A 26,804-nucleotide genomic window follows, 5' to 3' on the forward strand; every position below is an offset into this window, starting at 1 on the left:
GTGTATGCCCACTGTATGTGGAGTGGGCTGGTTAAGGTGTTACATGGATTCTTTAAGTGAGTAAGACTGAAGTAAGGTCAAAAAATATGACAGTTCTATCTGTTTCAGGTTTGGGGATGACAACACATTGATTCACTAAAAAGAGTGATAATTCCATGTAAGATGGCAGGGGCAAATCATTTTATTAGTACAGATGTAGATCCAATGAAATACTTTTGCTGTTAAGTAAACAGTCTATGAAAAAGGCTCAGATGAAACTGGTTATAGAACATGACAAGGCGATTGTCTTTGGGAAATCTGTAGCTTTGCAGTTTACACAGTCGGGACATTATTGTATTCCTTTAGTGAGATCTAACATCTCTAAGCAGGATGTTAAAGAAGTATTAATGGCATCCAGCGGTAGGGATTTAAAGGAGAAAAGGCAAATTATTTCAAAATTACATCTTGTCATAGGTTGAAGATTCTGTTAAAAGATGCAGGGGTAATCAATGATGACTTCACTAAACTTAGCGAAGATATCAATGAAAAATGTGATCGCTATAAAAAAAATATAGAAGGACGCCATTGCAACCCGTAGTGAGTCTCCCATTATCAAGGGACTTTAATGAAACCGTAGCGATGGACTTGAAGGTAGGGATAAAGGCAAAAACATTTTTCTTCTACACTCTATGAACATAGTGACGAGATTCAGTCTGTCAACAGTAATTTATAGTAAAGACAAAAAAGTCATCGTGGACAAGATAATGGAAAGGTAGATAGGAACAAGACTGGGAGCACTGGCTAGATTTCTAACTGACAATGGAAGAGAATGTTCCAATTATGAGTTCAGGAGTGTGTGTGAAACTATGACTATTGTAGCAATGCACATGGCAGCAGAAAGTCCTCTTAGTAATGGGATTTGTGAGAGAAATCACACTGTGATTGATGAAATGCTCCGAAAATGTTTAGCCGACCAACCAAATTGTAAATTGACGACTGCTGTGGTGTGGGCAGTACATATGAAAAACACACTTCAAATGGTTGGAGGCTACAGTCCCTATCAATTTGTTTATGGCAGGAATCCAAAAATAACTTTGGTAATGTGCGATCATCCCCCTGCTTTAGAGGGGACAATTAGTTCAATTTTTGCAGAATATGTGAATGCCATGCATGCAGGGAAAAGAGTATTTATTAAAGCGGAGGTTTCAGAAAAAGTCAGGAGAGCTTTGAGGTATCTGATCAGGCCATCAGGAAAGAATTTTAACACCTGGGACATGGTGTATTACAAAAGAGAAGGGCAGAAAGAATGGAGAGGCCTAGGAAAGTTATAGGCACCGATGGCAAAACGGTAATTTTGCAACATGGCAACCGAACCATTAGAGTGCATTCCTCATGGCTTATTGGCACTGATTATACACTGACAGAATCTGAACAAATGATGGACACTGATGATGCACCATGTACTTCGCATGCACACATGTCGGACCTTTACGAGCACCAGATTGTGGCAGATAATGGGCTAACTGAGAGCGGATCAAGATAAGGCCATTTATCCCAAAGGTCAACTGCTGAAAGTTGGGACTAGAGTAATTTATATGCCAGAAGGAGCGAGTGAATTGAGGGAATCCACCATTATAGGAAGGGCAGCAAAAAGCCACAGGGAATTACAAACATTGGTTGAATGTGCAAGACAAGGGACAGGATATCAGACCTATAAATTGGCAGAAGGAAGTGAAAATGTAGAAGGCCAGAAAATGAAGTGTGAGTTCAGACAGTGGAACTGAAGATGATCATAGTTCAAGGAAAAGGTCACAAACCTGTGAAAGGAAGTCTGGTCATAGGAGGGACAGGTCGAGTAGCAGCAGTCCAGAAAGGGATAGGAAATCTAGTAGGGCACATGGTTTCACAAGAGCAAGAACCAGAGAGCAGGTGAGGAGCACTACTGGGTGGCAAAGTGGCGCAGTGGTTAGCACTGCAGCCTCACAGCTCCAATGACCGAGGTTCAGTTCTGGGTACTGCCTGTGTAGAGTTTGCAAGTTCTCCCTGTGACTGCGTGGGTTTCCCCTGAGTGCTCTGGTTTCCTCCCACAGCCAAAGACTTGCAGGTTGATAGGTAAATTGGCTGTTGTAAATTGCCCCTAGTGTAGGTAGGTGGCAGAAGAATGGTGGGGATGTGGTAGGGAATATGGGATTAATGTAAGATTGGTATAAATGGGTGATTGTTGGTCGGCACAGACTTGGTGGGCTGATGGGCCTGTTTCAGTGCTGTATCTCTTAATAAATAAAAAATTAAAATAAAGAAGTTGGAGACCTTACAATAGAAAAGCTCTAGTGGCTACTAACAAGTTAGATGGTGAGTTGGTAAAGGATGCAAAACAAAAAGTGCTTGACAGTTGGAGAGAGTTTGGTGTATACACAGAGGTGCCAGATAAAGGACAACCAGCATTGTTTCATAGGTGGATTTGTACAGAGAAAGTACTTCCCCATGGTACATGTAAAGCTAAGGCCAGACTTTTATCTCAGACATTTGAGGAATGACTAGGCGACCAAGAAGTTAGATTGGACTCCCCAACAGCAGGAAAAGCAAGTTGAGGATTTTCCTAGCCTTTTAGCGACACACTCATGTGAATGTAAGTCCATTGACATCAAAGCAGCATTTTTGCAAGGGGAGAAATTTCAAAGGGAAGTATTTTTAAAGCCACCAAAAGAAGCTGGAGATACGGGGAAAATTATGGAAGCTATTCAAATGTGTTTATGGGCTAAACAATGCATCAAGGGTGTGGTATTTTTCATATAGGTCTGTCCTACTAAAAGCTGCTTGTATTCAGCTAAAAGCAGATCCAGCAATGTTTTATTGGTACTATGAAGAAAAACTAGCAGGCATTTTCTTGATGCATGTAGACAATTTTCTGTGGGGAGGATCTGAAGCATTTGAGAAATTTGTGGTAGATACAGTTCTACAGGAATTTAAAATTGGAAGTCGGGCTTCCTGAGCTTTTAAATATATAGGGTTGGCCGTTAGGCAGACTAAATTGGAGGTAACCCTAAATCAACAGTCTTACCTAGAGAATGTTAATAGGATCCTAATAAATCAGGTCAGATCCTCGCAAAAGTAAGACTCTACAACCAAGTAAGAAGCCAGTTAAGGAGATTAATCGGGTAATTAAACTGGTTGTGCACACAAACTAGGCCGGATACTTGCTATGATGTATTCGAATTGAGCACCATGCTGAAACATGATACTATTGGGAAGTGCTGAAAACAAATAAGACTTTGAAGAAATTGAGTTTAGATAAAAGTACACGCAGGTTTCCAGCCTTGGGTGACCCAGAAAAAACGAAATAGGTCATTTTTAGTGATGCCTCATACGCTAATCTTCCAGATGGTTATTCGAGCGCAGCAGGGCTCATTATATTTTTGGTGGGAAAAGAATGATAAATGTTGTCCATTAGCCTGGGAATCAAAGAAAATAAAGAAGATAGTTAAAAGCACCTTAGCTGCTGAGACAATAGAAGTGATAGATATGGGTGAGTATTTTAAAGGAACTCTTATATAAGGGGCAATCAGAGAAAACCTTTCCTATAGAATGCTATCTAGATAGCCATTCTCTCTGGGGCAATGTTCATTTGACAAAAGGTGTTACCAAAAAGAGATTGAGAATTGATCTCACGAATATAAAAGAAACGTTGGAAAGAAAAGAAATTTCCAAAATAAAATGGGTCATGCAAATCATCAGCTGTCGGATTGTTTTACAAAGAGAGGTGCTTGTTCAAGGAAGTTGTTGGATGTCCTCGAAGAAGGTTGTCTTTTGTTATGATGAGTTCGGAAAACGTGGAAATTTTTTTAATGTTAAGATCACTTTGTAATTCTTTAAACAAGTTTTTTTGTTAAGAAAGGGGGAATATACAGTATGTTAATAGTTGGTGCTGTTGAATGTTGATGGTATAATAACATAAGGTAAAGAAAAATGTATTATTTTGTCTCTTTTTCATTTTATATATCTGTATTTAATTTAAAGAAAAGAGGCAAATCTGTTAGTGTCTAATAAGTTCTGTTAATGGATGTTAAATACCTAATAGTTGAAGGTAATAGAGTATTATTAGGAATGGGGAAGTAAGCTCTGTGGCAAGCAATAAACAGTCTCCACCAAAGCATCCTAGTCTCATTTTCTTCTTCACAAACAGGCTTGGAAGTTTCTCTAAAACCTTTAACAATACTTTCCAAACCCACAATCTCTACCACCAAGAAGAACAAGGGCAGCAGATGCAGGTGGCACCACCATTTGTAAGCTCCCGTTCAAGTCACACACCATCCTAACTTGGAACTATATTGCTTTTACTGTTACTGGGTCAAAATCCTGCAACTCCCTTCTTTTAACAGCACTGTGGGTGTTCCTACACCACATGGACTGTAGTGGTTCAAGAAGGCAGCTCACCACCACCTTCTAGAGGGCAATTAGGGATGGACACTAAATGCTGGCCTTACCAGTGATGCCCACATCCCACGAATGTATTAAAAAAAGTAGCCGTTTACATATGCTCTTCACTAATTTCCAATTCAGAAACCTTTGGGTACTTAGGTTTTAAGCTGGACTATTGTATGATTTGCAATATGTATCATTCTCTTTAACAAAAGCATGGATGTGGCATGATGCAAAAACAAACAACAAAATGCCAATGGTTATGATTGAATTCAAAAATGTCCAGCAATTCATTGTGTGTGCTCCATGTGACACTCAAGCAGCTTTTTTAAAAATAAAAATTGTACGAGCAGCATTTGGCAATTCTGTAATATATTGCATGCAGCAGGTAGATAGTGTAGGAGAAAAGATGTTGCAGGAGGTAGCAAAAGTAAGTGGGGAAATTAACAACAGAAATAAACAGGGGTAAAGAATTAAGATGCTTCATTATCCAAAAAAATGAGGAAATGTTTAGGAATTTGGGCAAGATTTCAAAGTAATCTAATTGAAATCTTCAATATTGTGAAGGGAATTACTCAAATATTGTTCAAAACACCGAATGATTAAAATACCAAGAGTCACAAATTAAATGTTAATGATAAGTCAGACTGAATGGGTAGCAGTGTTGTAAAATAACTTACCAGAGAAGGCCACTGAAGTGGAGAGTACAAATGAGTTCAAGTAACATGTGCATTTCTAGAGAGAGAGAGGAGGAATTGAATGACATAATTGAAAACAGGTAATAGGAAGGTCTATCATAAAGGGACTGGCTTGTTAAGTTTCACAGCCTTTTCATGTTCCTAAAAAAATCTGACCTTCTAGACTGGCTTCAGCTAACTCACCCTCTGATTTTCTAGCTCTGTCAATGGCTAAGTATCTTCAGCAAAACCACACAACAATATCATGCTTAGATGCGCACAATATGAAGAATCAAAGGGAGGAACTTTCAGTTGACATAAAACATACTGTGAACTTTGTAGCCAAATCTTGACCATATTGCTGCACCAATAGGGTGTGTTTATTTTTGTGGTGAGACTCAGACTTAAAATACATTTTAAATTGCTCTGATGTTTTAAACACTTTGAAATTATTCAGGTGTTTATGGGTACAGTAAATAGTTCTGTGGTAAGGTATTTAATAAAAGCATTGAAGCAGTTTATTGCCCCAGAATCTCTGTCATTTTCTATCGGGATTCCGGGAAAACACATCCAGGGGATGGAGGGGCAAATGATCTTCTTCCAGTCCTCCACCAGGGCTGCTTTGAAGCAGGCCTCTGGAGGCCAGTTGAGACCCTTCAGTTTTCTCTCTCCATCTGTGGGAACAGTCTGGGTCCCACTTAGCCCTTCAATATTTCACTGGGATTTGGAATACTTGCAGGAGGCTGCAAGTGCAATTATATGTCCCATCAATCCATGCAAGGCAGTGAACCATTCCAACAGCTTTTATTGTGGATGAACTATTTTTCCAAACACTATGAAGCAGAGTCTTCAATAAATGCAATAAATTGAAATTGCAATTTCCTTACCCTCACCAGAAAGCCCCACAACAATGAATAGCTCCTGTGCTTCGATTAAATGCCTGAGGATAGGAATTTCTATTAGCACCCATAATTTCCTGATAAATATGCCTTGTGCTTTGAATAATCTCTGGAAATGTTTATTTAAAATTTTTGAACGATTTGAGAATGTTCCCAATTGAATCTTCCTTTCCAAATTTATTTGATGCTACATTGTTCATTTCGAACTGATAAGCCCTGTTCATATATAAACCTCCTGTAGCATTTATATCAGAACTGATAGTATAGCCTTTACCCAAAGTATGTTGAAAATTTTTGAATAAAAACAGTGACAAAATGGTCAACAATGCCAGTCACATAGCACACAGTGCGATCCCATGAATGTGATAAATTACAATGAATTAGGTTTTTGATTTTTTAAGGGAGATGCGCTAATCGAGCACCAAGAGTACTCTCTCTCCTTAGAATTGGGCCACAGGTCCTTTAAATCCTATATAAATCACAAAAATGGGTCTTCAGCTTAACATCGGAACATCTCTGAGCATACACTGTGAAAGAAGATGGAAGTACTGATAATACTGATTGATCTATATGTGGGCAGCAAATTACATGATATTGCAGTGTCAGCCAGGAATAAGCCACAGGTATAACAATTGAGGGTGGGGTGGGGTGGTGGGTGGCAGTGTAACCTTGCCAATCAACAGCAACAACAACAACTTGCATTTATATAGAGCCTTTAATTTAGTAAAAGTTCCCAAGGTGCGTAATAGGATTGCTTTCATACAAAATTTGACACTGAACCACATAAGGAGATATTCGGACAGATGGCCAACAGCTTGGTCAAAGATGTAGGTTTTAAGGAGCATCTTAAAGGAGAGAGAGGTAGAGTGCGGAGAGGTTTAGGGAGGGAATTCCAGAGCTTAGGACCTCAGTAGTTGAAGGCACAGCTGCCATTGGTGGAGCAGTTAAAATTGGAGTTGCTCTAGAGCCCAGAATTAGATGAGCACAGATATCTTGAAGGGTTGCAGAGCTGGAGGATATTACAGAGATAGGGAAGGGTGAGGCAATGGAAGGATTTGAAAACAAGATGAGAATTTTAATATGAAGCATTGGTGAACCTGGAGCCAATGTAGATCAATAAGCACGGGTGATGGGTGAACGGGACATGGTGCAATTAGGTTACGGGCAGCAGAGCTTTGGATGAACTCATGTTCATAGATGGTGGAAGATGGGAGGCCAGCCAGTAAAGTACTGGAATATTCCATTCTAAAATTAACAAAGGCATTGATAAGGGTTTCAGCCACTGATGAATTGAGACAAAGTTAGAGACGGGCAATGTTATAGAGGTGGAAGTAGGTGGCCTTGGTAATGGAGTGGATGTGTAATTGGAAGCTGATCTCAGGGTCAAATAGGAAACTGAAGCTGTGTTTTCTGATGATATCATTGAGGGGCAGCAGGTAGATAAGAAATAGGAGGGGTCCAAGACTCCCCTGCATCTTTGGGGGACTTCGGAAGTAATAGTTTGGGAGTGAGAAAAGAAGCCATTGCAGGTAATTCTCTGGCTATGATTAGATAAATATGAATGGAACCAGGTGAGGGCAATCCCATGCAGATGGATAATGGAGGAGCTGCACTGGAGGAGAATGGTATGGTCAACTGCAGACAGGTCAAGAAGGATGAGGAGGGATAGTTTATGTTGGTCACAGTCACATAGGATGTCATTTGTGATTTTGATAAAGGCCGTTTTCAGTGGTGTGGCAGGATGGAAATCTGATAGGAGAGGTTCAAACATGGAGTTGTGGGAAAGATGAGCAAGGATTTGCAAGACAATAAAACATTCAAGAATTTTGGAGAGGTAAGGGAGCCTAGAGATTGGGCAGCAGTTTGCAATGGCAGAGGGATCAAGCATTTTTTTGTTGAGGATGTGGGTGATGACAGCAGATTTGAAGGAGAGGGGGACAGTACCTGAGAAGAGGGAACCATTAACAATATCAGCTAATATGGGGCCAGGAAGGGATGCTGACAACACTGTCTCTATAGTAAGAGTTGGCTGCAGTTGTCCTTGCTACAGATATCCAGGGTCATCGGTCACCTACTGTGCCAAGATCTGCAGTTATGGTGCAAAAGTTCCTGATATCCAAGATCTTTCAGCTTGTTTCATTTCTCTACTCAAGGCCCTTGAAAAACTAACTTTGTTTAGAATTAATAAAAAAACATCTTTTGTAAAAACAAACGAATAGAAATTTTAATTATATGAAAAAAGTAAAAAAAAAATACCTGAAAGGTAATGTAAATATTACAACAAACAAAATACAAAGGCCATTTAAAAGTCCCATTTTTCACAGCCTTTCTCCCATTCCAAATGGGTACACAATGGAAATAGAGAAAACCCATTACAATTGTGCTAAGTGCTCAAGGAAATATTTTTGCAACAGATCTGTAACCTTTGAGGGGCTGATGCATGAGATAGGCCAAGTACTTCAGCTCACTAATAATAGATTGTTGACTTGAAGGCCCGAGAAAAGTTAGTGCAGGGCCTGTTCTCTCATTTAATCTGTCCTTCTTCCCTGCCTCCTGCAGTTACTTTGTTTAAAAATCATAGGGATAGGGGGAAGAAAACATTTGGAAAACAGAGAAACTACTCAAAATATGAAGCAAACAACAGCTGGCACTCTAAATAGATCATGTGACTCGCAGCAAAAGAGTCTTTGGGGATTGCAGACAGGTAGTGCAAGGTCAGAAAGGGAACCATATGTAGACAGAGTTAAGCAATGCTGCTGTGTGAAAGGAAAATGATTGTAGAAATGGAAGTCATAGTGGGAGTTCTGTTTCAAGTTCATTAATAAACAGTCCAATATAGGAGGCGCCTGTGTCCAATAAGCATTTGACTGCAAAATAACCAGCTTGGGGATCATAGAATAGATAGCGTATTATGCAATGAAGCATTAAACATAGTTATATTAAATCAAAAGAAGTCATAACATACAACAAATGAGCAGCAGCAGCAATTCTAAGAATAATGATTTGTCCTACATAACAGAAATGAATGAGAACTCATGCATTATATATGTTGACAGAAATTTGCTCCAACAAATCGTTTCCTGCCTTTGCTGTTATTTTACATTAACTTTGTAAGTTGTTTCCGTTACTGAAAAGGACATCATTGTATTTTACACAGTTGTATGACTCATTTGACCATTCTGAGAATCAATTAACATGGAGTCAGAAACACAGGGGAAAAAAATAATTATGTCTATTTACCAAACCTATTCTATATTCAGAACATATACATACTTTTTTAGTCTTCTTTTTGTTTTTCAGTGTTTTACATAGGGGTGGAAGCCCTGTGCACTGGCTTAAAATTCAGGGGCAAGCCTGCCTCGCTGGGCCTGGGAGCCACACAGAGATTCTATGTTGCCCAGGCCCTTAATTGGCCCTGGGTGGGGCTTCCACCCCTCTGAGGCAGGAAGTCTCGCCTCCAGGAGCTGCTGGCCAATCAGCGGGCTGGCAGCTCTTCGGTCCCGGCAGCATCACCATGACCACTGCTGGGACTGCAGCCAGCTTTAGAAGGATAATGAACGCCGGCGCCGAAAATGGGAAATGGGTTTTTGGGCCTCTCCGGGGATGATCAGCTAGGCTCTGGTGAGGGGGTGGAGGTCAATCAGGAGGGCGGGGGACGTGCATTAGTGGAGGTGGCAAGATCTGCAGAGCGGGGGCCTCCATGGGGCACAGGGTTCCCGATCAGGAGGTCTCCCCCCTCACGCCTGCAAGGAGGCTGCCAGGTATTGCTGGGAGGCCTCCACAGCTGATAATGTGCCTGTCTGCCACTGATAATGTACCAGCAGTGGCAGGAGGAGGCCCTTAATAATCAATTAATTGGCCACTTAAGGGCCTCAATTGGCTTGCAGCGGGCAGACCGTTTGTCAGCTCCCCCCCACTTGTAAAATTGCAGCCTGGGTGAGAAGGTGATTGGAGTGGCACCTCCACCTCCTACGCAATTTTATGTTCCCCCACTCCCCCAACCTCCAGTCCCATCCTGTGGGGGGCATAAAAGTCCGACCGTGGTGTCATGTGACATCCAATTGCAAATACCAGCATTCAGCTCTCAAATCCTGAAAGGCTCTGAGGCCTGGAAATTAATGCAGTGATGTGATAATTTAGAGAGCAGAAATTCCAAATATAGGTACTCTTATTTCCTTCAGCAACATCAGGCTTCAATTTGTGCCGAGATAATCTATTTGCCACAGCTTCAATCAAAGCATTTATTTGACTCATGCGCAGTAATGATGCTAAGGGTCATGTTCAAACCACAAATATTTATGTGCTGATCAACAAATAGTCTCATTTATGGTTTAAATGGATTGAAAGAGCATAAGCAGTCTGCTGGAAGAGAACTTCATGATGACATTATGGAACATTGTTCATCATCATTATAACTGAAGACATTTAAAATTCATCTTTTTTAACAGAACAAATGCAACACAAGTAGCAAAAATAACTTGTGAGGAGCATGTTACTGAAGGAAAAAACAAACTTATGGCATTACTAAATGAACAGACTAATTGTACTTCAGTAGATTCTTGAGTACTTTCCAATGTCATTTTTTTTGACAAAAATCTTGTTGAATGTTCTCCCTTCAAAAATCTTTTCCACACAATCTTTTTCCGCTGATGAATAATTGGTGCCAGAAACTCTCAGATTCAAATTATTGTCTGTTTTGAATTAGCTAATCTCAATGAGGAGTAGATTATGGTACTAAATTTGATCTCAATACATCATTGCTTTGGGATTGGGGAGGGGGTGGGAGATGTGTTGGTTGCTGGGGTTCAACCTCTTGCTCTTTATCTAGGAGCTTCTGTTGGTAAGGCCACCAGTATGGATGTCCCATGAGCACAAGATTATACTCAGTTGTGATGCTTTCCATAATAGAATAGCCTGCTGACACTCACTGTCAGGTTTCAAACATGAAGAGTGGCCATTCAGGTACGGTTCTAACATCTTGTGGGATTGTACCCCATATGAATAGCAGAGGAGGAAAAGCTAGGAAAAGATATGATATTGCTCGCCATTACATGTCTCCATAACTAACTGTGTGAATTGGTACATGAAATGGCTCTGGTAAAGAAGAACAACTTGCATTTATTTAGCTGTACTATGTCCTCAGGCCATCTCAAGTCAACCAATGAATTACTTTTGAAGTGCAGCCACTGTTGCTATGAAAATAGACACAGCAGCCAATTTGTGCACAACAGGTTTTATAAATGACAAATGAATGATTGACCAATTAAAATATTGCTGGTTTTACCTGAGGGAGGAATGTTGCTCAAGGCATTTTGAGAACTCCCTTGCTCTTCTTTGAATAATACCTTTCACATCCTGATCAGACAAAGAGTGCCTCAGTTTAATATTCTATCTCAAAGATGGCAGTTCTGACAATGCAGCACCCCTTTAGTACTGCTTAATTATATATTCAAATCCTAGAGTGGGCTTCAACCTATCTGTCTCAGACATGCAAATGCTACCCAGTCTGCCAAACCCACACTTACAGCTTTGTCAGATGCCAGCGTACGGTCTGCAATGTGCACACAGCATCAGATTTTAGAATTCTCTCTATGTATGCTTCAGTGTTTTAACCTCAAAGTAGCATAAGGACATTACAAAGTATAGAATCTGCAGCTTGCTTCTTGCACAGATCATATGCAACCCACACTATCCTACCTATTTAATCTATGGAGGGGACATTCTGCATTAGTATGCCCCAATCTTGAAAGTAATGACGCCAACCTACAGAATATTCATTCACTCACATATCACTCTCATGCCTCCAAATCATCGCCTCCCGACCACAGGAAGCACTGTGTCCAAGAAGCATTTGATCGTCTCACTCCATTTCAACTTCCCATTCTTGGATGAATACATCTTCCAGGGAGAGCAAAGCAACTGTCATGTGATGTGAGGCAATTTGCATTGCCAAATTCACCTCTGTAAAATCCATGTGCAGAAGGTTTGAGGAAGCCAAGTACATATTCATATTCCTTCTGACACAAACTTCAAAATGTAAACAAGGTATTAAAATATTGTTCACAAAAACAAAAAGTGCTGGAAGTACTCAGCAGGTCTGGCAGCATCTGTGGAGAGAGAAGCAAAGTTCTAACCTTTGCCAGTTCTGATAAAAGGTCACAGATCTGAAACGTTAACTTTGCTTCTCTCTCCACAGATGCTGCCTGACCTGCTGAGTATTTCCAGCCCTTTTGGTGTTTGTTTCAGATTTCCAGCATCTGCAGTATTTTGCTTTTATTAAAATATTGTTGATTGGTGCTTATCGTTTCACTGCTCGACTGAAATATTGAGTTAAAAGAAAGTTTGCCCTAAATTCTGAGTTAGAAACCCACATTTTGTGGGGCACTGTAAACCCTAACCTAGTTGAAAAAGGCACAGCTGTGTGGTTTTAGTAACAGTCTAGTTCAATAAGATTCAGCCTTCCATCACTACCACTGCACATGGGACACTGTGCCAGCTGGCTTACATGCACCGACAATGAATTTTGATTTTCGTATGTTGAGTGCAGTCCTGCTTTTCATTTTTTTGATAGAGAAACAATATTGTTCTGTCAAGTTAATGCCACTGATGCTTCAAGATGTTTACCCAAGCCAAAACTTTCCAAAGTGAATCACTTCAGATTGTGTTTTGTTCATTGACACTATGACCTCTTTGTAGGGAGAAAATAATTTTTTCTTCAAGGGCTAAATCAAACTTAGGGAAACACTATGGTATCAAAACAACTAGTGGAGGATGTACTGAAGGAAATGTGCCGCAGAAGAGATTCCTTTCATATCATAAACACTACTATTTTCCTGGAGAAATTAACTTGATTAACGATACCACTTTTGTCTGAAGAAAACAAGCATCCTGTTAGACTGTTAACTCCAGGAGAGCTTTGAAAATAACAAAATAGGTCAAATTAAATTTCCTTCACACAGAAATGTTAAGAATATCTGTGGTAGCTCAAAGGAAAAAAGCTGCAGTGTTAATTATGCCGATATCCCTCTCGGACTCCTTCTCAATGTTGTAATGTATGCTTCAGGCAGGCGAGTTTGATAGCATTCATCTCTTTCATGACTTATACTGGAGGAAACCTATCATAGACCAAGTCTCCATTGTCATAATTGATGACACCTTGATTTAATCAATTTCACGTCTTTGTGTCCAAAATAAGAATCTAATGGGAGGTTAGAGGAGACTATTTATTGCCTGCAGGCTTCTGGGACCAATCTGAGTGCAGCTGTCTACTGCCCGTAAATCTGAACCACCACCGAGTCCAGTGCAAATCAAAAGACAATTTGGGTACTGTCAAAATTGAATCAAAATAAATGACTTGGGAAACCAATAGACTGATGCACGTAAAAATTACCATGTATAGACCCAATGGCACATATTTAACAGCAGTTCTACTCATTTGTCATGTGTTTGCTTCGGGCAATGTGTTTCACATTTTCTAGTCTTCATGCTTTAATTACCTAAAAGCCTTGATGTGATATTGATGTGATATTTTGTGTCGACTTTTTTTTTCCTCCGCTGAAAGGTCATTACACACCAATTTTCTCACAAAAATCTGGTTCAGCCAGACTCATTGCTCAGTTTTAATTTTCAGATAAATTTCCTCACTGGCTCTTCTATTCATTTGGGAAAATGTGGTAAGTGCAGTTTTTGGTTGATATTGCTTTTTGAATCGGGTTGAGTGATATTTCCTGGGAGGCCACAGTATGGTTTGTGATGTTATATTTTCTCATAAAATAATGTCAACAAACCTGTTTGATAGATGCAAGATATGCTTAATTATGAATGGTTGAATACTTTGATCAAAATTGCAGAATATTTCATTTTTAATTCTAAGTTTACATAATTATCAAATAGTGCAAGACCACCTTAAACAGAGCATCCATATATTTTTGCAGAATCCTTTTGAAACATAATAAAGGATGATTGCATTTATATTCAGACTAATGTGCTAGAATGGAATTCTGCATGCCAAATGACAATTCTTCATGATCTTTCACGTATTCTTTCTTACAATAGCTGCAAAATATTTGAAGCTAAGGACTGTAACTGTGAGTTGGGTATTTAGATTTTCTGTAGATTAACTACTGTATTGCATTAGCTTGCCACACATTGGCAGATTACTGAACATTTGTACCTTTTAACTGAGTAGCTTTCAATGAGAGGAGTAAGATACATTTCAGGGTAAAGGTTGCACTACTATATACATAGCATCCATAGATATATCAGGGTAATATGAAGTGCTCTTTATAATAATGTATAGGCAGGGTTGTGAAACATTAGATTTATCTCATATAGCTGCACTGCCTAATAAATGAAATGTAATGATAACATTTCTCTCTGTACTGAGTTACTGGTGTCCCAGTAAACATCTGTTATGCTCAGGGAATCTATTAATCCATCATGGGATAATTCAAGGCAAACACAGATATACACATTGTGCAACTAATTGTTGTCTCAAGAAAATATACTGTGCTCCTTATCAGTGGAGACATTTTCTTTCAAGTTTATAGTGATGTGTATAAAAGGTGTATATGCTAACTTACATTTGAAAACCTTACAAAGAATGAATTGCAGCAATATTAGAATGTGGTGTGAGGTAATGTTTTGAAAGCCCTCTAGTTCAGCTCACGCTTGTTTATTTTGCATATAGCCCTGTTCAAATGGCCGTTATTAGTTTGTTATTACCATCAGTCTTTCAGAAATTATGCAATATTTCTGCATCATAACTCACCAGAAAAGTTCAACTTTTTCTTTTGGCTCAGTGCTTCATTTAGAAAATAATGATATGATTGGGCAGAGTCAACTTGCAGCATAGATAAAGGAGAACCAGTGGATGTGGTGTATTTGGATTTTCAGAAGGCTTTTGATAAGGTCCCACACAAAATTAGTAAACAAAATTGCACCATATGGGATTGGAATAATATACTGGTATGGATTGAAAATTGGTTAACAGACAGAAAACAGAGAGTAGGAATAAACGGGCCATTCCCAGGATGGCAGGCTGTTACTAATGGGGTACAGCAAGGATCAGTGCTTGGGTCCACAGCTGTTCACAATCTATATAAATGATGTGGATGTGGGGACCAAATGTAATATTTCCAAATTTGCTGATGACACAAAACTAGGTAGGAATGTAATTTTTGGGAAGGATGCAAGGAGGCTTCAAGGGAACTTGGACAGGCTAAGTGAGTGGGCAAGAGCATGGCAGATGGAATATAATGTGAATAAGTGTGAAGTTATCCAATTTGGTAGAAATAAACAGAAAGGTAGAGTATTTCTTAAATGGTGAGAGGTTGGGAAGTGTTGATGTCCAAAGGGACCTGGGTGTCCTTGTTCATGAGTTGGTAAAAGCTGGCATGCAGATGCAGCAAGCAATTAGGAAGCCAAATGGTATGTTGGTCTTCATTGCAAGGGGGTTTGAGTGCAGGAGTAAAATTGTCTTGCTGCAATTGTGTAGAGCCCTGGTGAGACCGCACCTGGAGTATTGTGTACAATTTTGGTCTCCTTATTCAAGAAAGGATATATTTACCATAGAGGGAGTGCAACGGAGGTTCACCAGACTAATCCCTGGGGTGGCAGGATTGTTTTATGAGGTGAGATTGAGGAAACTGGGCCTGTAATCTCTCGAGTTTCAAAGAATGAGTATGCGTGACAGGGTGGATGTGGATAGAATGTTTCCCCTGGCTGGTGAGTCTAGAACAAGGCGACGTAGTCTCAGAATAAGGGGTAGGCCATTTAAGACTGTGGAGGAATTTCTTCATTCAGAGGGTGGTGAATCTTTGGAATTCTCTACCCGAGAGGGCTGTGGAAGCTCAATCGTTGAGCATGTTCAAGACAGAAATCAATAGATTTCTGGATACTACTGTCATCAAGGGATGTGGGGATAGTGCAGGAAAATTGAATTGAGGTAGATAATCAGTCATGATCTAATTGAATGGTGGAGCAGCTCGATGGCCTGAATGGCCTACTCCTGTTCCTATGTAACATAGCTGTACTTTATTTGGTATAGTATTGTTTATGGACCATACAAACTTTTTTAAAAATCCCTTTTTAAATGGAATTCATTCCTCACTGACACAAAACTACCAACAAAACCATAAAGGCTCATCACCACAACATGTAGCAGTTTTGATGCTTCGCCCCATCAGTAGATCCTGAGCTTTCAAGAACATAACCATTTTAATCAAAGCTTTCCTTTCTTCTCTTGAAGCTGAGATATTGTTCCACAGGTACTCACAGCCCTTTGGTACCACCCTGAATTAACATTCTTCATATGTGTTTCCAGACTGGGAATGTCAACTAACTAGTCATCATGGATAGCATCACAGTCAAATCCCAATCCTGTCCATAGTCATGTGTGCACTTTCCAGCAGGAGATACTAGACAAGATTATAAATGGAAAGCCTGTCTCACGTTTCCACTCCCTTGTTCTGCGAGACTGAAACAAATTGTAACACCCTCAGCATTACCCATTAAGATTAGCTAACTCAGCAAACTGGGCTGAATTTTGCGGCTAGGCCACAGGTCCCGACGTTGGGACCGGAAGCAGGTGCCCCTTCCAATCCGGCATTGAACAGCTGGCTTGCATGCAATCTTACGGTGGCCAGCCAATTAACATTGAGGAGGCACGGGGACTGTCCACTCATCACACGGTGGTGGGAGGTGAGGCAGCGGTGACGGCAATAGCTGATGGCGTGCCAGTTGTTGGTCCCATATTTAAATGGCTGCCAGTCCTGCATTTTCTGCTGACTGCCTTCCAGGTCTTACAGATTGCCTACCAACCATTAGTGACTGCTTGCCTGGAAATCAGAAAATTGAACAGAAACCTGCACCCACAATGGCAAATGGAATACACTGGGTGGCCCCATGGTTCTGTGATGCCTCCTTGCAGGTTCTCCTCCAGGTTGCAATGGCAAGGCAGGAGGTCCTGTTCCCTAGGGATGGGAGGAGGAGACTGGCCTGCCTGATGGAGATAGCGGAGGAGGTCAGTAGCTGTGGAGTCACCCAGAGAACCTGGATACAGTGCCACAAGGGTCAATGATCTCATTCAGTTCAGTCCACCAAGATGAGGACTCCATACCTCTTTTCCCTTTAGGCCTTGCGTTTGGCAATGCGAGAGGGTAGTGACCGCCCATTCAATGGCATTGGGGTTAGGCAGTAGTATATGCTACCAGAGGCATGGCTGCATCTCGGTGAGAGGTGCCATCTGTCATTGCTGACCCCCACTAGCTCCCTTGAGAGTGGCCTCATGCAGGAGGCATTCATGTGCCCCCATTATAGACTGCTATGTTGCCACTAGCATGAAAGTTGTGCTTGTCTCCATGAGGAAACTAACGTTGTTCATCTTTGTGCTTGCAGTAGAAGAGAGCCCATAACACAAAGGAAAGGGTTAAGACAGGTGGAGGGCTGCCATATTTGACCATCCTGACCCCCATGGAGGAGGAGGAGGAGGAGACCTTAGAACTGGCAGGGCAGCAGGGTGGCTGCTCTATTCCTGATGGTGAAGAATGAGTGTCAATGCAATAGATTGAGTGAACGAGGGGCATAAGGGCACATCTGGCATGCATGAGGCAGAGTGCTCATGTGTCCACCGCTGAACACATGGACCTCCACAGTATTGATAGTTGAAATTACACAATGGGAAGCCCAGGTGATGTGAGAGTGACTGCCCTAGCGATCAAGGCACTATTTGACCGAGTGTGGTACCAAAGAGTCCTAGCCAAATTGAAATCAATGGGAATCAGGGGGGGAAATGCTCCACTGGTTAGAGTCATACTGAGCACAAAGGAAAATGGTTGTGGTTGTTGAAGACCAATCATCTCAGCCCCAGGACATTGCTGCAGGAGTTCATCAGGTTAGTGTCCTAGGCCCAACCATCTTCAGCTGCTTCATAAATGACCTTCCCTCCATCATAAGGTCAGAAGTGGGGATGGTCACTGATGATTATACAATGTCCAGCACCATTCACAATTCCTCAGCTACTGAAGCAGCCTGTGTCCATAGGCAACAAGACCTGAACAACATTCACGCATGGGATGATAAGCGGCAAGTAACATTCGCACCACACAAGTGCCAGGCAATGATCATCTCCAATAAGAGAGAAGCTAATCATCTCCCCTTGACATTTAATGGCACTGCCATCGCTGAATCTCCCACTATCAACATCCTGGGGGTCACCATTGACCAGAAACTGAACTGAAGCAGTCACTATGATTACAAGGGCAGGTCAGAGACTGGGAATTATGCAGCAAGTAACTCACCTCCTGACTCCCCAGAGCCTGTCCACTTTTACAAGGCACAAGTAAGGAGTGTGATGGAATACTCTCCACTTGCCTGGATGAATGTGGCTACAACACCACTCAGGAAGCTCGACACCATCCAGGACAAAGCAGCCTACTTGTTCGGCATCCCATTCACCGCTTTAAACATTCAATCCCTCCGCCACTGACGCACAGCGGTAGCAACGTGTACCATACACAAGATGCGTTGCAGCAACTGACCACGCCTCCTTCGATAGCACCTTCCAAACCCGCCACCTCTTCACCTAGAAGGACAAGAGCAGCAGACATGTGGGAATACCACCACCTGCAAGTTCCCTTCCAAGTCACACACCATCCTGACTTGGAAATATATTGCTGTTCCTTCACTGTCACTAGATGAAAATACTGGAAATACCTCCCGAATAGCATTGTGGGTTCCCGTAGCAGATAGACTGTGACGGTTCAAGAAGTCAGCTCACTGCCAGCTTCTCGACGGCAATTAGGGATGGGCAACAAATGCTGGCCTAGCCAGTGTTTCCCACATCCTATGAAATAAATATAAACAAAACCCTTCAATGTATCTATTCTCTCATAGAGGTCAGGCTCAAGCCAAAAACCAGACAGCTGGAGAGATCCAGGGGCCAGCTGACTACCTCTGAGGAGGAGGAGGAACAGTCAGAGGGTGCACTGTCACATCATTCCCCTGCATCCTACACCAGTGGAGACTCTCTCAAGTCGGTGGGTATCAGTTTGCGCTTAGAATCGGGTAAACAATCTGGTGATCACAGCACAGACCTGCCCGAGCAGCTAATGGAGGCTTTGACTGCTGAGGCCACTGAGATTTGGAGGACTGTGGGAGGCCAGGCTGATGCTGAGCCCCTGGCTGATAACGTGCCTTTGGAGCCATCAGCAACGCGGCAACTGCTGCAGCCACAGCGAGAGGTGAGGGAACATCTGGCAGCACTTCCAGAGGCTATATGCACCCATACGCGGATGATGGAGGAGTCCATCCAGGCGATGAGTGTTGCCTTGTCTCTGGAATGTATAAGCATGGCTTCCTCCACGGAAAGACTGGTGACCCTCATGGAGAGCCTTATCCAGCAGCCCACTCAATGGATACCAGCGATGTGTGCAGACCTGCATGCATCGCCTTGTCCATGAGCTCCATGTAGCAGTGGCAAGGTAAGAGGGCATGAGGTGCTTGGAGTCGCTGCCTAGTCCTCATGCCTCTCAGGTCAGGAGGAAGGTACAAATGTGCCTGGCAAGAAAGGAGGAGCAGCTGCCTTCCTCTCAGGGAGCTCCTGGTGTGGACGGTGGCTCCTCAGCCCCTTTGCTAGTGACACTAATGCCTCAAGTAGCTGAGATGACAGAGGAGGGCCTTACACCTGTGCAGGAACCCCTTAGCATGCCAGGGTAGACAGAAGATGGCTGCCAAGGTTATCCCGATCCACGGAGCAGCAAGGTCAGCAGCCTGCCTGAATTTCATGGGTGAAACCAGTATGTGGCTATTAAGTCTCATGTTTGTTGTACTGCTTACTAAAGGGTTAATGTGTTGTTGCTACATCTCCTTCCAATTCTTGCTGCCCTTTGGGACTTCATTTACAGCCTGGCTCCTTCAAAGGGCTGGAAGCGATACACTAAGCTGTGTATGGTCAATGCTTCAATCTTGCCACTGTGCAATGCGCACCTGCGCGCTGGGCGATGGAATGCAAAATGAAGGAGGCGACAGCAGGGCTTCATAAAGGTAGGGCTTTCTTGCTATGGTTCCAACAAGGTAGTAAGGGTCATCAGAAACATCTATGTATAGGTGTGCCCTGAGCCTTGCTTGCACGTATCTCTGCGCCCTGCTCCGGTGTCCCACTCCAAAGCTGGCCCTGAAGTTGCTCATGTCCCGCTGCCAGTGCTTGGTCCTCCCTCCCTCTCAGCAACACCTCCTCCTCAAATGGGGACCTGAAGCCTGGGTGGATGAGGCCCATGGCAGGTAGCTTCTTTTCCCTTAGTGCAAGGACTTTTATCCAGATGGCTCCCCCAGCTTCCTTTCCCTGACTCATTTCCTTTAACAAGTGCCACTGCCCCAGTGGCACCCTAGCAGCACTGCCCCCTCAGTGCTGGCACTTTTTCACTCATTCTGCCTTCTTTGGTTGCCAGTGCCTGCGCTGCACAGCACGTTGGCTCGCTCGATGGCTGCCAGAGAAAGCCAGCACTGAGCTCCCACTTGCTTGCCACCTTCTTTAACCAGACAAGGCTCTGAAGTCCTGTGGTTCCCGTGCGCCATTCGTAAAATTCAAAATGTGCTGTACGATTGCAGTTAATTGGCTAGTTACTGTGACCACATGTGTGCAGGTCAATTTGCACAGTCACCCCCCATGTCGGCCGCGTCAGTAAAATGCAGAAAAGACGTGAAGGTGTCAGACTTCTGATCCCATATCTTCCATTCCGATTTTACGCTCCCACCCTCTCCCACCTCCAATTCTGTTCAAAATGGCCCCATGAAATTCCAGCCAGTGTATTTGCCCACTGCGCATTGAAGGGTGTAATGTAAATTTTTTTTGTAGAACAACTGTACAAATACTGTTGTGATAATTTCTAGTGCTGAATAACCTAAAGTAGATTTAGGTAAATGTTCAAAACATTTCCTAATTATTAGTATTTATTGAGTAAACAAACAAAAAAATCCAGTATTACAGCATCTTTACTAAAAAATTTTTATGTCTGTTTCGTTATGAGCGAACTTTATGGTCGCACTAATAAATGGTTTCAGATAAAAGCATTTTAAAGCATTTCAGAATAAAATAGCCCAGAAAGCCTGGGGAAACTGGGCCTGGATTCTCTATAGTTTCGAAGAATGAGAGGTGATCTCATTCAAACTTACAAAATACTTAAAGGGATAGACAGGGTAGACGCAGCTAAGATGTTTCCCCTGGCTGGGGAATCTAGAACCAGGGGACACAATTTCAAAATAAGGGGGAGCCACTTAGGACAGAGATGAGGAGAAATTTCTTTACTCCGAGGACTGTGGAAGCTCAGTCATTGAGCAGAGATTTATAGATTTTATAGAGAGTTTAAAGCAGAGATTGATAGATTTCTAAATACAAATGGCAAAGGGATATGGGAATAGTGTGGGAAAAAGGCACTGAAGTGGATGATCATCCATGATCATATTGAATGGTGGGGCAGGCTTGATGGGCTGAATGGCCTACTCCTGTTCCTGTGGTCCTTGAAGGTCCCATGTTCAATCCTTTAGTCTCTGCAGAGTTTGTTAATCTCAGCTGCTTTGGCTCAAGGGGTACGCAGTGGATCTCAGTCTCCCTGGACTAAGGAGGACAAAATAGGTCAGGCTTCTGCTCCTGATCACAATGATCTGTGTTTGAAACTACATGTGTATGGTTCTCTGGCAAGGATGGGTTTGAGCTTGATGGCAATGACCCTAAAGTGGAATAATCTGCCAACTATCACCATCTAAGATCAGGTATGAAAAATGACCAAGTGTGTGTGGAAGCTGAGGGTGCTTAGTACTTGTGGAACCACAAATGCCTTTAGGAGGTGAGAAAGGTGAAAAAAGGGCAAAATTGGCAACGAGACAAAAATAACATTCCTTGAAACAAATAATTTTAATTAGAAATGAAATCCTCCCAACCAGGAGGTAGTCTTTCATTGTAGATCATGATTACACAAAATGTTTTTCAACATTGCAGTTTAGCATTCGACAGTGCAGTCCTCCAAATCTGTTTAGACTCTGTCTGCAGACTAGGAAATGCATTCATTTTACAACTAACTCATTGCACATTTTAGCGGCCTAAAAAAAATCATTTATCTCCAAGTTGGAGAAATAAAAGAGAAAAACACAGACTTGAGCATATGGTGGTTCTGCCATATTAATAACCAAAGTCTGTGAGATTTCTGTAAATGTGTAATAAAAATGGATCATTTTCCAACGTTCAAAATGATGAAAAATTCTCATCAGTCATCAGAACAACTTAGATCACTTGCTCTCTTTCTCTTTGTTTCAGCCTCTCTCATGTGCTTACCTACATTAAAACCGATATGCCAAACAACGCTACTAATTCATGTTGCTCCCACGATTATTGGGCATCTGTGTAAAGTGTAATGCATTCTTTTTATGGTGTCTGATGCAACACAAATGAAATGCGGGGAGTTCAGTTGGTTGAAGATCTCAAAAAGGTTTATTAACAGCGAAACTATTATATACAGTACAGAGCTAACTATTTACGGGACTTGCCCCTCAGTGTTACAGCTGCAGAGTGACACAGGCTCCAAGTCACATGACTACGTGTTGGCACTTAGCTCATTAGCATACTAAGATCTTACAGGGACATCACTCTTAAAGGCAATCACACAACATTCCCTTTCTTTCCAAAGTTAAGTCTTGAATACTAAGATTAAAAATACATTAAATTAGGTAACATCAAAATTATTTACACAGGTATAGAGATTATGAACTTTACAAGTGCAGAGGCTTAAAAGTCCATATATTGTTTCAGTGGTTTGACAACTCTTCCAGAACTGGTTATGGTATAACCTTCTGGGAATGTAGATTTCACCCTTGGCTGTCATGGGTTTACGGGCATGTTGTCAATGCATTGGCTGCCGTCTTGTTGTTCTGTCACACACCCACCGTCGGAGCGTGCTTCCTCGAGTCTGCCATGCGGAATTGGAGTACTGCACACCTCTCTCAGTTGGCTTTGGTTCCTTCTCAACGTCGCTCCACTAGATGTTGTAATCTCATAGGACTTAGGCTCACTGCACACTCCAGACACATCTGTTGGCAACTATTTTTTTATTTTGGTTGTATGATGCTGACCTTTTGTCCTACATGTATCTGAGATAGTTCCGCTCCTGCATGTCGGTGTTACACCATCTTCATTCTCCCCTGTATTTCGAGCAGTGTCTCCTGCTCGCATTTGGACAGATGACTTGGCAGTCATCCGCCCTTGTCTCTAAACATGATCTCTGCTGATGACAGTAAGCCCATAACCATTGGTGCAGCTCTGAGGTGGAACATGGCAACACAAAAATCTTGTTTCATTGTCCTACACTTTAGAATAAGTGATTTGACTGCGAACCATTCGCTTGGTGAGACCATTAGATCTAGGGTAATGTGGTGAGGATGTCACGTTGGTTATGCCTCATTTGGCACACATATCCCTGAAAGGTCTGCCCGTACACTATGGCCTATTGTCAGAAATGATTTCTTCAGGTGCACTGAATAGACTGAATATAGCACTCAATGTTTCTGTGACGACTGCGTTTGAAGTGTGTTTTACCTGTCTGACAATCGGAAATTTGGAGAAATAATCAGTGACTAAGATCAAGTCATCTCGATTAACAGTGGGTACATTTGTTGTAGATCGTGGACCGACTCAATGCAGGTACTCTTTGTCTCTTCTGCTAAGATGGGTACCTTAGTGACCTTGTGGATGGTTATGATGTTGAGGTTCTTACATGTTGGTAGTCCTGTCATTGCTGGTCCACTCGCGTCTACTCAGTAGGACGTTTGAGGTTTCCATGCCGACTTGCCATATCTGCATTGTATCGTTAATGTGCCACAGGAAGGGATGTGTATGCAGATAACTTGGCAGTTGTCGGTTGTATCATTGATTTCCAAGACTCCGATACATATCTTTGAGGATTCGGACTGGTAGGATATTTGCATTAGCGCCGGTGTCAATCTTGACCCAGAGTGTATGTTTGCCAGCTTCCTTTGGGCACGTGATGTTGATAGTAGAAAAAGCTTCCAGTAGTTTGACTTCATCAACGTGGTGTGTCAGGTTCACAATGTGGAACCGAAGAAGGGTCACTTACCCGAAAAGTTAACTCTGCTTCTCTTTCCACAGATGCTGCCAGACCTGCTGAGTGGTTCCAGCATTTCTTGTTTTTATTTCACAATGTGGAATGCTTGCTCATCTTCTGACTGAGAATTACTTCTCTGAGTTTTGTCTCAAGTCTGTTTCGCTGTGGAATTTGTGTATCAGCTTGCATTTGTGCCAGTCTCTGGAGCTCTCCTTGCTGCTATTACCCTGTTTCTCCACCAGTCATCTGTTGGTTTGTGCCTATTGTGACTTCTGGCTGTGTTTTTGGAGCTAGATTTCTTGCATAGGCGGGCCCAGTGTCCTTTTGCACCGTACACGTTGCACAGGTCTTGAAGTGCAGGACAATGTCGCCATGAGTGGGACCAACTACAGTTATCACACAGCTTGCTTGCTCCTTTTGACCTAGTTATGGTACCGATACTGTTTGCTGCTCCTAGTGCTTGTAGGTGCTGTTGTCCAGTTACAATCGCTTTGTACTTGCTGCCATCTTCCAGCAGTGTGTCGATGCTGTGACCTTTCTTTTTAAAGAGGTCGTTCTGAAACGCTTCAATGGGTGTTGATACAATTACCAGGTCCATTATTCGGTCTGACAGCTCAGTTTCTGAAAAATCGCATTCATTGCACTTACTACTGCATCTGCTGACAAACTGATCTATTGATTCCTATGGCTGTTGCCTGCAGGACATCAACTACAGGCGGTGAATTCTAAAATTTACTCTTAATCCGAGCAGATCTTCTAGCACTTTACATATTTTTGCAGCATCTTTCTCGTCCTCTTCTGATAAGCCTGCAGTATTGATACTGAAATCCCTCATTTTCAACTGCTATTAGTATTTTCACTGCCTGTTTTTCTCTGGTTCTGTAATTACTTGATCAGTGAAGCTTAACTACATTCTTTGTTTGAAAAGTTGGAACTTGGATAGGATATCCACGGTCTTCTAGTTCATGCTGAGAAATTTGGTATTCATTTTTCTGCTTTTTTTTGCTTAAAACTTGCTTTAAGACTTGTTCAATGAGTCTGTACGGTTTCCCCTTTAAAAAAACTCTCTTGGCTGCTTTGTTTACAGGAGCAGTGCTTGTCTGTTTATCTTGCTTCCAGCACTCTAGTCCATCTGTTTACACAGTTGTGCCTTGGCATTTCAAGTGTTCTATTTCTCTCCACTAGAGTTTGTTTATATAGCTATTCAATAGGCAATTCTTCATGCATGAGTGGTTTTATGTTTTTTTAAACTTTGTCTGAGTGAATGAAAGTTCTTCACGCTTGAGTGGTTTGCTGATTTATTTTTTACAGCTTTAGCTACGAGCTGCATGAGTGGAGGATTCCCGTTCTTTTTGTGTTGGATACTTCCTGTAATGGCATGAACCTCAATCAGCTTGGGGGAACCTTTGAAAACAATCGATCACCTTTGCAAGCACCTCAAAGCTTTTTTTTTTCAACGGAGATTCCTGGACCGTCAGGACACTGACTCACCCGATTGCAGTGATTGATTTGCAGCCTGTTGTTCATGCTCTGCCACCTGTCTTTCAGCACTCTGCCTTCTACAGCTTGAGGTAAGTGTTTTCTTCACTATTTGAGCCAGTACTGTTTTTGAACTTTCTCTCTTCTAGCTGCAGGATAGTAGTTTTTAAAACTGTTTTCCCTGTGGTCTTCAATCTTAGATTCTATCTTCACACCACCGTATAATGAGTTCTTTTTATGTTGTCTGAAGCAACATAAATGTATGGAGGTCAGTTGGTTGAAGATATCAAGCAGGTTTATTAACAGATAACTATTTTATATAGTGCAGAGCTAATTATTTACAGGACCTACCTCTAGGTGTTACAGTTACAGAGTGATTCAGGCTACATCTTGGCACTTAGCTCATTAAAATACGATGATCTTAAAGGGACATCATTCTTAAAGGCAATCACACAACATAAAGCTCTTTTGCGGATGCATGAAATACAAATCTCAAGCAGCCATTTCAACAAACAGCAAAACATAAAACAAAAACATGGTTATACACCTTTAGGAAAATGTACTGCTAAAGTTGAGTGGATTTGTTTAAAATTCATATCTGCAAGAAGGCAGCTTCAGCAGTCAGCGCACTTGAGGTTCAACACCCCAAGGTGCCTAATTTAATGCCTTTGATTTTATTGATATGCTGCAGTGCAGCTACAAAAAGTCATAATTGTTTTCCTTTCTTGTATGAATCATCTTTGAACTGGTAACCCTGGAGACTGAACATCCTTATGCATTAGAACTGAACCTCAAGCACATTGAAAGGTACTGCATAATGGTTCAAACGAGAGAGAGTTAATTAGTTTCCAATTAAACAGCAATGTAGATAAATCAAAATTTGAAAAGAATTAAATTAGCTTGATTATGTCAGTGTGAAGGATTTTCTGGCAATGATCTCTCAGCTGGCTGATTCATGGGCCTTGCTGGTTTCACATCAAATGATCTAGGTTACCACCTAAAGTTTAAAACTGGACTTGGGCAGAATCCCTCATACCAGCTCTTTTTTAAAAGAATATTTGAAAAGGTCATTGGGTAATGCCAAAAAAATGCCAAACTTCAGAACTGTTGCAGGTAATTGCAGGATGCACTACCACTGGACATTGGGAGAGCTTTGTTATCTAGCAGACAATGATATGGCACAAAGGTAGCACTGGAACCAGATGCCTTCACAGAAATACTTGGTTAAAAAGACAGATCTG

The 26,804-nt window shown here is 41.8% G+C and overlaps 1 protein-coding gene across 3 annotated transcripts in view; it reads left to right on the forward strand.

Annotated features, from left to right (window-relative positions):
* Nucleotides 1–26,804, forward strand: part of LOC137377726 (kelch-like protein 4) — a 415,621-nt gene that overhangs the window by 112,567 nt on the left and 276,250 nt on the right. Inside the window, exon 2 of one of the 3 annotated variants that reach the window (XM_068047696.1) lies at nucleotides 13,605–13,647. The exons of the other annotated variants lie outside the window; for them this stretch is intronic. Within the exon in view, the coding sequence (XP_067903797.1) occupies nucleotides 13,643–13,647 (5 nt within the window). The 5' untranslated portion in view covers nucleotides 13,605–13,642. The remainder of the gene's footprint in view (nucleotides 1–13,604; nucleotides 13,648–26,804) is intronic. 3 annotated transcript variants of the gene reach the window in all.

This window comes from Heterodontus francisci, chromosome 15 (genome assembly GCF_036365525.1).
Source record: "Heterodontus francisci isolate sHetFra1 chromosome 15, sHetFra1.hap1, whole genome shotgun sequence".
NCBI classification, from domain to species: Eukaryota; Metazoa; Chordata; class Chondrichthyes; order Heterodontiformes; family Heterodontidae; genus Heterodontus; species Heterodontus francisci.